Genomic DNA, 9,843 nt, shown 5'->3' on the forward strand with positions numbered 1-9,843 from the left:
TCTCTCTCTCTCTCTCTCTCTCTCTCTCTCTCTCTCTCTCTCTCTCTCTCGAAAGCAGACTGGAGATAACAAACAGAACCTCCATACATCAGTGAAAAGCGTAAGGTTCCTCTAAAGAACAAAAAAAGCATGTAAACAGTTACGCGTTGTCTGTTTGTTTTAGTTTAATAAGGTTTTTACGGCGCTCGCAACTGCATAAAGTCTTATGAGCGCCAAAGGGTGGATGTCAACAGAGAAGTCCATACAGGGAACCAGGCGCCTCTAAAGAGCGAAATCTGCACTATCATGGCACCCCGGAAATAGCAGTTCACAAGAGAGTGACAAACATACAAAAGAAGTAGAAGGGAAAATGACAATTGTATGGATGGGGAAAGAAAAAGCAGCAGTTCCCTCTATGATGTTCCGGCACAGTATGAGCATGACGTTGATAAATCAGCCCGTTTACAATTCTACTGTGCATAAGAACATGTTACTGTCCCCCCTTTGGGAATGGCCTAAAGACAACTTCAGTCAGTAGCACTGCTCTAGTGGGGGGAGCGTAGTCTGTACTCACTGAGTCATGACAGCCACTTTCGGCACGGTATTATATCTATGACGAGTAGGGTGTTAATCTTATTCGAAAGTGATGAAATGCTTATGTATTTTCACAGACGGCCCTGGTCAGGGGCACAACACTGGCCACTGAGCACATGAGGAAAGATAAAGGAGGAGCCGGGGGGGAGAGTGATTAACATCAGTTCTACCGTTGGTGAGGATACAGACAAATGATGTTTGTGTTCGTCTACCCGTCCTCTTTCCTACCCCTCCCTCCATCACCTCCTTTTGAGTCTTTCTATGTGATGTGGGTGGGGGAGGGAGAGTGAAAAGGGGAGGGGGGTGAGAGGGTGTAGTCAACATCATGCTTCCCGAACTTTTCGTGCTATTTATTTTATACAGGTAAATACTGTTCTCTACGAACAGTTCTCTACGTGTGTCCGTCTCAACCTTCAGCTCTTTCACGGTCTCTTGATCTGTTTATATATCCGTCTATCTGTGGCGTCGGTAGCCTAGTACTTAGGCTACCGGACTCGTAGTCGTGAGGTTGCAGGCTCGGGGGTTCGAGCCGCGGGGCAGACGTTGTGTCCTTGGGAAAGGCACTTTACTTGATTTTTCTTCATTTCTCTCAGGTGGGAATGGGTACCCGGCCTTAAGCCCCATTTAGACGTACAGTTTGTTGATCGACAAACTGTAGGATATCGAGAGGACGGCAGGCATAATGTCAACTTCACGTGGAAACTGAGCGTGAAGCGAGCAATCCTCTCGATATCGAGCGAAGGGGTCTCCGTCCAACCACCAGATATCTGGCGATGCCAGATATTTGCCGGCCGGCGAACTGAAGAGGTGACGACGAGGGAGCGGCTTCTTTGGTGTTGCTCCAGGCGCAGTTTAAAATGCATTCCAAAAATTTCCTAAATATTCGTCAAATCAAAAAAAATAATAAGGTTTTTGTGATCAGCGACCCAAAATTAGGAAATTTCAAACGGTGAACGCAATTTAATCGCGGATTACCTAGTTAAATTCTTTCTGTGTGCTTTCTTTTGTTTTACCATTCGCCCGCCCCTTCATTTTTGAAAGGGGAGGTACCGAAAAAGTAAACTGTACTACAATTTATCGAACTTTATCGAACGTTGCCAGCATTGTGGAAATAGAATATATGTGTGTGTGTGTGTGTGTGTGTGTGTGTGTGTGTGTGTGTGTGTGTGTGTGTGTGTGTGTGTGTAGATACTTCTTTTTAATAGCCATTCTTTAGCCGAGATGGTCCTCCTTCTAGATTTCTTTTTGGATTTGAGAAAAAAAAATGATACCAAATCATCCAGGTAACCTGCTTCAGCCATTTTATTAACGTTTTGACCTAGATATTGATATCTAGCTACAACAGTCCAAGGACGGATAAAAAAAAACTGTACGTCTAAACGGAACTTCTCTCGTCGACAAACTGTCAGTTTACCGATGACCCAGATCCAGCGTCCGTCAGTTAAACTGTCAGTTTGTTGACCAACGAACTGTATGTCCAAATAGGGCTATAGACAGCGAAAGATCTAGCCAGTATGTTAGTGTTTTAGCGCCTAAAAATGGCCGCTTGCACTGTATGCTTCCCAGGAAGTTGAGGTTGTTTCAGAATGCTCTCAGGTCTGCTGGGGTATAGATTGTGAAGAGCATAGAGCTTGCTGTTGAGCGGGGATTTGTGCTGTACAAAGGCTATCTATCTATCTATCTATCAAATCTATCTATGTATCTATTATTATTATTATTATTATTATTATTATTATTATTATTATTATTATTATTATTATCTGTCTGTCTGTCTGTCTGTCTGTCTGTCTGTATGTCTGTCTGTCTGTCTGTCTAATCTATTTGTCTGTCTACCTGTCTATCTCTCTATCTACCTATCTTTATCTTTATAGCATACAATATATCCAAAAGAAACTTGAAAATATAATCACCCAATCATCGTGTTAAAGCCTTGCACTACCCACTCATGCATCATACTAATTTAAAACTAATTAAATTCTGCATCATCTGACACATTAATATTTCATTTGTGTTAAGGCACGCCCGAGATATGGTTACTCAAAACTGATCTTTAAAAAAGGCTTGGTAAAATTGTACGAAATCAAAGAAACGTAAAACTGTCTTCGTGCGTGTATTGGGGACCATCAATATTGATAGAATGGACATACATTGCATATCCAGTGTATGGAGAATTCTGTTTCCGCCATAAACAATATTTCATTGCGATTATTTCAAACAAAAGGGAAAACAGAGCAATCACAGACACCACCCAAAACTTGGACTTAACCTTAAATGGTCGCTTTTAAGCACAAGGGGGCTATCCCGAAAAATGCTGTTTTAAGAAGATCGGAGGTAAAGTTTTTGGACCCACTAAATCTACCTCTGCGTATTTGTTTTCAAATGACTTCTTCTGTGGTGTTGCATGAGAGTTAGTTATGACCTTGTCTGCATACACCTATAAGTTTCTGACAATTATTTTCTCGATTAAAAAGAAATTAAACAAAAAGTTGGGTTGGCTCAGTTGTGCAGATATGCAGAAAACGCTTTTGAAGCAAATTTGGGGGCGAAATGGGCTATCCCATTCAAAATAAGACATACCTTTCTATCTGGACTATTCCTGCATTGAAGTGATATACCAATGGCCTATCCCCTTTACAGTGGGCTAACCCACCAACCTTGTCAACTCTTTATCATTGGGGTAAGTGGTCTAGGCTACCCATGTGAGCATTACATTTTAGAATTTTCTACCAAACAGATTGGTACTATTATGTGGAACAGTACTCAAATGAAAGCTGGTACAGTACAGAAAAAGACTGATTTTTCAAAAATTACCTGATATGAGAATCTCGTAGCCTTTGGGGTCATTTTCAACAGCGACAAGCAGTGAACACTTCACTTGGGGTGTCGGCCATTTGGGGGGGGGGTTAGCCCATTTTACAAATTTCAAAAGTCTGCAGTTTCTATAAAAGACAAGGAGAGTTTGCTCTATAACCAAACAAATATTCACACCAATGAAACCAAACTTCTCCTATAAGTAGGACAATGCCCACTTTTGGTGTAGATTCAAGATTTTTGGAGACCTTCGAAATCTGGGTTAGCCCGACCAAATGTGCTCATTATTTTTCGGCCCAGGAGCATTGGTTTCGTTTAGAGCTCGAACCCTTTGGGCATCGAATGTATTAGATATTGGACATGATTACCTGTCATTTCTCCTCAAACGTCAGAGAAAGTTTCAAACAATTGGTCTGAACTGGGAGCAAAACCTTCAGTTGCTGTTTCATGGAACTTCACATACTCGTAGGATTCATATCGGGATATCCGGGCTATTTACTGGTGACCACTCCAACGTTGATATGATTTGGTTTTCCAAGAATTTTCTAAGGGTATTGGCCCTGTAAGAAAATGTTTTGCTATGCATGGAGATGTCTATTTGAATGACACCATGAGGAAAATAATTATAAGACGTGACGTTTCATGATCCAGCACTTGCACGACGTAGTCCACTGATCCAAGCTACCCGGTGATTCTCACGTGGGCGGTTTTGTTCATTCTACCCCAGACCACCCAAAACTATGACAGTTTCGTGGCCTCTTTTCCTCACTGACAGATGATTAAGTCTAAAATCTAATACAGTCCATGTGCAAAAAATGTAAACCAATAGCACCTAAACAAAAACACAATTGTGCACATGTAAAGTTAAATCAAAGATTCGCGTGGTATTTGTGACTGCTCTGTTTTCCAATCAATTTGAAAACATCATCAGAAGACGTTGTTCATTACAAAGGCAAAATTATTTTCTTTTCATGTGATATTCAATACGTGTCAGGTTCCCCCAATGGTAACCACGAATGTTGATGCAACCTCAATATACGCGCGAACACACTTTTACGTTTCTTTGATTTCACACAACTTTGCAAAGCCTGATTTTTTAAGGTCAATTTTGAGTGACCATGTTTCAGGTGTCTCTTAACATAAATGAAATATTAATGTTTCATATGATGAAAAATAAATATAGCTTTAAATTGGTAGTCTGCATGAGTGGGTAGTGCAAGGCTAGAACGCGATGATTGCGTTATTACGTTTTCAAGTTTCTTTGGACGCCACTGTATATATTATATAATAATACATATACACGGGCAACTGCTTCGACTGGCAGGCTAGACCTTGTGAGGGTAGCCGGCGGGTCCTAGACCCTCGGTGATTTTTCTTAACGGTTTGCCTACCCTAGCATGTGAAGGCTGGTTTCCCGGCAGATGAAGCGGATGAGATCCACGGAAGATCCAACTTAGGCCGAGAGAGTGGGACTGCCACCGTTCAACGACAGCTCCACTTTAAACAATGTCACGCACAGGTTCATTCTACAGCTCATCATCATCTTCATCATCCACACTATCACCAAAGCCCTGCAGCGATAGGCAAGTGGCGAAAGTAAGAGGGGCAGGTGAGCCCTGGCAGTTATAGTCACAAACCTGCACACAGGCGGCCATTGGGCAAGTGTTCGTTTGACTCCTGACCGTGGCAGCAGGATCTCTCGGCAACACTCAGTGGCGACTGGGCAGCCTCTTAAGGACTGCACTGCCCACCCTCAAGGAGGGAGGGGTCTAGAAAAGGTGACCCAAACAAATGCCTGCCCACTCAAAGTCTGGTCAGTTTACCGCGGCTGACAGACTCGTCCGTTTTGCGGTTGAAAACAACAAAAAAGAAAAGAAAGGAGGCGCTCTTCGCCGATGACTGCTCCTTGAATGCTCACTCCGAAGAGGACCTGTAAACAATGCTCTCTCGCTTTGCAGAAGCCTCAAAGCTTTTTGGGCTTACAATAAGCATCGGAAAAACTGAAGTTCTTCACCAGCCTGCCCCACAAACTAACCCACTATCTCCAAACATCACTATCAATGGCAACAGCCTGAAGAACACCAAGAACTTTAAATATTTTGGAAGTATCATCTCTGCAGACGGCTCCATCGATCAGGAAATTGATTCAAGAATCAGCAAAGCCAGCCAAGCTCTCGATAGACTGAAAAACAAGGTAAAACAGCACAATGTCCGGCTGTCAACAAAAATCAAAGTGTACAAAGCCGTTGTGCTTTCCTCCCTCCTCTGCGGTTCAGAGACCTGGACACTCTACAGGAAGCACATCAACAAATTAGAGCAGTTCCATCAAAGGGCTCTCCGCAGCATACTCGGCATCCGGTGGCAAGACCGCATCACCAATATTGAGGTCCTCAACCGATCAAGCTCACAAAACATAGAAAGCATGCTCGTCAATGCCCAACTGAGATGGGTCGGCCATGTCATCCGCATGGAAGACCACCGAATGCCCAAACAGCTGCTGTACGGCGAACTCGCAAGTGGCAAAAGAAATCTCGGGAGGCCAAAAAAGCGGTTCAAAGAAATTATAAAGGATAACCTTCAGCTTGCACAGGTAACCCCCAAAGAACTCAAAAAATTGCCACCGAAAGGAACGCCTGGCGCAGGGCCGTCCGTATTGCCAGCAGTAACAGTGATACAAACTACAGGGAGAAGCTGACTATCAGAAGAGAGAGGAGAAATAAGCCAACCACCACAACCACGACATTCCAGTGTTCCCACTGCAACAGACATTGTTCATCCAGGATCGGATTGCACCGCCACATGCGCGTCCACAGATGGGCTGCAGGATTCATCGTCATCTTCGGCAACGAAAAACTACCTACATGTGATATATGTGGGGCTGGGGGTATTGTCGAATACCATGTATCATTTTTCTTTCTGTTCCCATCTTTCTCTCACTTTCATTATGCTATACTCTATATCATATTGTAAAAAACATGTATTTAAACCATTGGCCCCCTCTCTTTCTCTCTTTCCCTTTCTTTATTTCTCTCTCTCTCTCTCCCTCTTTCTCTTTCTCTCTCATGTTTACTCTTTTGCTTTGAAGATTGTTCATGTGTGAACGCGTGTGTGTGCATGTGTCGGAATGTGTGTGAATTTACGCATAAGTGTCCATATGCTTGTGAGTGTGTGCACGTGTGTGTGTGTGTGCCTGTGTGTGTTTGTTCCTGTGTGAGTGGGTGGTTGACGGGTGCTCTGGTGTGGTTTCCTCGTTCATTCCAGTCAAACATCTTGTCCTTTCTCTCTCCTCCTTATTTGTGTTTGTTACTCGCATGTATCACCTCCAATCTTCGGCATTTATAATAATATGACCTAATTGTGTTGCAAGTGCTGCATAACGTTTTCTAAAACAAAACGTGTGAGTGCGCGCGCCCGCACGCTGTGTGTGTGCACATCTATGTATGTATGTATTGGTTGAGTATACGTAATGGTCATAATTTATAAGATTATCTCCAATTTGTCAGGTCTAATTGAGTTCCCTTTCGCGCCGGTCTACTCGGGCACCAAACATGCGGTGCGGGCATTCACGTCGTCAATGGCTGTAAGTGAATGTTCTTGTTTCATATACTTCGTTATTGTTGCTTCAGTTGGTGATGTTGTTGCTGCTGTCATCGTCGTAATCGTCGTTATTGTTGACACCGTTGTACTTGTAATTTTGTTGCCGGTACTGTTGCTGTTGTTGTTGTTGTTGTTGTTGTTGTTGTTGTTGTTGTTGATGATTATGATGGTACTTTTGATGTTGTTATTTTTGTTTTCATGTTTGTTGTTGTTGTTATTGGTGGTGGCGGTGGTGATGGTGTGTGTGTGTGTGTGTGTGCGTGTGTGAGTGTGTGTGTGTGTGTGTTTGTGAGTGTGTGTATGTATGTATCTATGTATGTATGAATGTGTATGTGTGTATGTGTGTGCGTGTATGTGTGTGTATATGTGTATGTGTGTGTATGTGTGTGTGTGTGTGTGTGTGTGTGTGTGTGTGTGTGTGTGTGTTGTTGTTGTTTTTTTGCGGCAACGGAATCAGTAGTTTTCTTCGCCTATCTGTGACCTCTCGACTCCGAGAAGATAATAAGATAAATAAGTTGTTGTTGTCCTCGATTTCTCAGTTTGAATGGCAAATGTTAGTGACCTGTTCTTTATGCAGTCTTCACAAAAGTTAAGGACCACTTGCAAAAGTGTAGGCAAAACAAAAACCAGCTAATCAAAGTGTTCCTTCTTTGACCTACATTTAATTCACCAATCCAAAAGTGCAAAAAAGAGCAATCGAAACCGAAATGCGTAATTCCCAGCGCTCAAAAGGGACCCATCCTCAAAATTGAAAATAACAAAAGCAATGGCCTCAAACAGTCTCAGCAATATCAAAGAAAACGACCAGATTAAGTTTGTGAATATCAATGTAATTTTCAGAAGCGCGTGTGCCCACCATTCACAGCAAGGCAGTCAAGGCACCGATGAGGCATAGAGTTGATCTGGCGGGCAGCGGAAAATTGCGTCGGTTTTAATCCTATTGTCAAAAAGTTGAAAGGATTTTTCCAAAACCTGTTGGAAAATTGCGCAGGGATTTTTGGTATGGAGTATTTCTTAGATATTCGACAAAATATCAACTTGAAATGAAATCCCTTGTCAGAGCAAAGTTGTTTCAGCATGTCTAAGAGTCTTAGATATGTCTTTTCCTTTTTGTCTGGGAGTAATAAGAACATGCAGGGTGCGAAATGTCCTTGTTGTGTCCCATGAAAAGTATATACTCGTAGTTAGTAAAAATATTTAGGGCAAAAGGAGAAAGTGCCGTCGGCCAAGATATGGGATGATGACGAGAAGAATTCAATGCTTTCGGTCGTAGTGATAAAGACAATTTCGTAATCATCATCGATGCTGACAACAAACGGTGAAGAACGTTCTTTGAGGGCCTGCAGCGTTTCCAGGCGGCTTTTACGGAGCTTCGGTCTTGTTTTCAGACGAGTACCACGCACTTAGAAATACAGGTTTTGAACGTCTTTCGTTGTTATCGTAGACATGGACGACACAGGTTTTGAACGTCTTTCGTTGTTATCGTAGACATGGACGACTCGGCTCTGCACACAAGCTTGGATGGTCGCTCAGTTGACTGTTCAATCGCTTTTCGTTTGAGACTGTTTCTAGCTTCACACATTTCCTCTTCATGCTCCAATGGCGGCGTGGCGTTGTCGTTCTGAAGGAGAGCAGCAGGCCTGATCTGCTGCAGCACCGGGGCGACCAGAGGTCGAAGGATCTTCTGCAGATACCGCTGCCCTGTCAGGATACCGTCGACATGGTAATGGGGAGTTCTGTGGTGCCTGCTGATTCCCCCCCAAACCAAAATGGAGCCGCCTACAAACGGGACCACTTCTTGAACTGCATTGGCAGAAAGCTGCTCCCGTGGACGCCTCCAGATGCGGGTTCGGCCATCACTGGGTGTCAGACAGAACCGAGATTCATCAGTGAACAGGACCTCTGTCCACTGGGCAAGTGTCCACCTTTGGTGCTCAGTGCACCAGATTTGACGGTTGGTTCGCCGGTTCTGGGTCAGCTTAGGTTTTCTGCCTGGATGACGCGCACGAAGGATGACGTCATGAAGGCGATTACGTATTGTCTGCGAACTGACTGTGGTGTAGGTGGCAGCTCGCAGACGTCACCTGATGACGCTGGCAGAGCTAGTCCGCTGCTGTATGTCTTGGCGTTGGATGTAGCGGTCCTCTCTTGCTGGCGTTTTCTTGGGACGAACCGTGCGATGCCGCTCCTGGACTCTTCCTGTCACCACGAACCGCTGCCTCAGCCGCATGATGGTGGAGTGTGATACCTGAAGTCTGCGTGACACTTCGCGTACGCCAACTCCATCCTGCAGCCAGGCAAATTTCCCGGATCCTGTCCAAGTCGTTCAACTTTTGTCGTGGTGGCATGTGACTTGGCGCGGTAATACTGTAAAACAGCTGAAACGGCGGCTTATGTAGGCAGACAAGTGAGCACAGCTCGTAGCCAGAGGTGCATTCTTCAACGTGCATCTCGTTTTTGCTATGCAGAAAGCCCCAGGTATCGCTCACTGACGTTTGAAACTCGGTCCAGTTTTTGCGAAATTGCAGATTTTCACACGCGCCAAGCAGGCCGCATGACGTGCACGTGCCACCCTCACAATGGTTACCCCATTCACTGTCACTGGGGTGTGTCCTTGATCAAGACACGACAACCCTAGCTCAAAATACCGGACGCTGCAAAGTGGCAACCGACAGTGGCATGGTTGTAAACTGCTGTGTATTTGTGTAATATTGTGTACTTATGTATGTATTTGTGCATGTATTTATGTATGTACGTATTTATAAGTATGTATGTATGTATATGTGTATGCATGTTTGCCATTGTAAACAAAAGTGCCCTTCTGGGACAAATAAAAGTGTAATTTATTTATTTATTATTATT

At 43.8% G+C, this 9,843-nt stretch overlaps 1 protein-coding gene across 1 annotated transcript in view; it reads left to right on the forward strand.

Annotated features, from left to right (window-relative positions):
* The window catches only part of LOC101846713 (15-hydroxyprostaglandin dehydrogenase [NAD(+)]), a 7,028-nt gene extending 6,222 nt beyond the window's left edge, over positions 1-806 (forward strand). The window contains exon 4 of the mRNA XM_013091050.2: positions 651-806. Coding sequence (XP_012946504.1) covers positions 651-731 — 81 coding nt within the window. The 3' untranslated portion in view covers positions 732-806. The remainder of the gene's footprint in view (positions 1-650) is intronic.
* The last annotated feature ends 9,037 nt before the right edge of the window (positions 807-9,843 follow it).

Source organism: Aplysia californica, unplaced genomic scaffold, assembly GCF_000002075.1.
Source record: "Aplysia californica isolate F4 #8 unplaced genomic scaffold, AplCal3.0 scaffold01947, whole genome shotgun sequence".
Taxonomy (NCBI): domain Eukaryota; kingdom Metazoa; phylum Mollusca; class Gastropoda; order Aplysiida; family Aplysiidae; genus Aplysia; species Aplysia californica.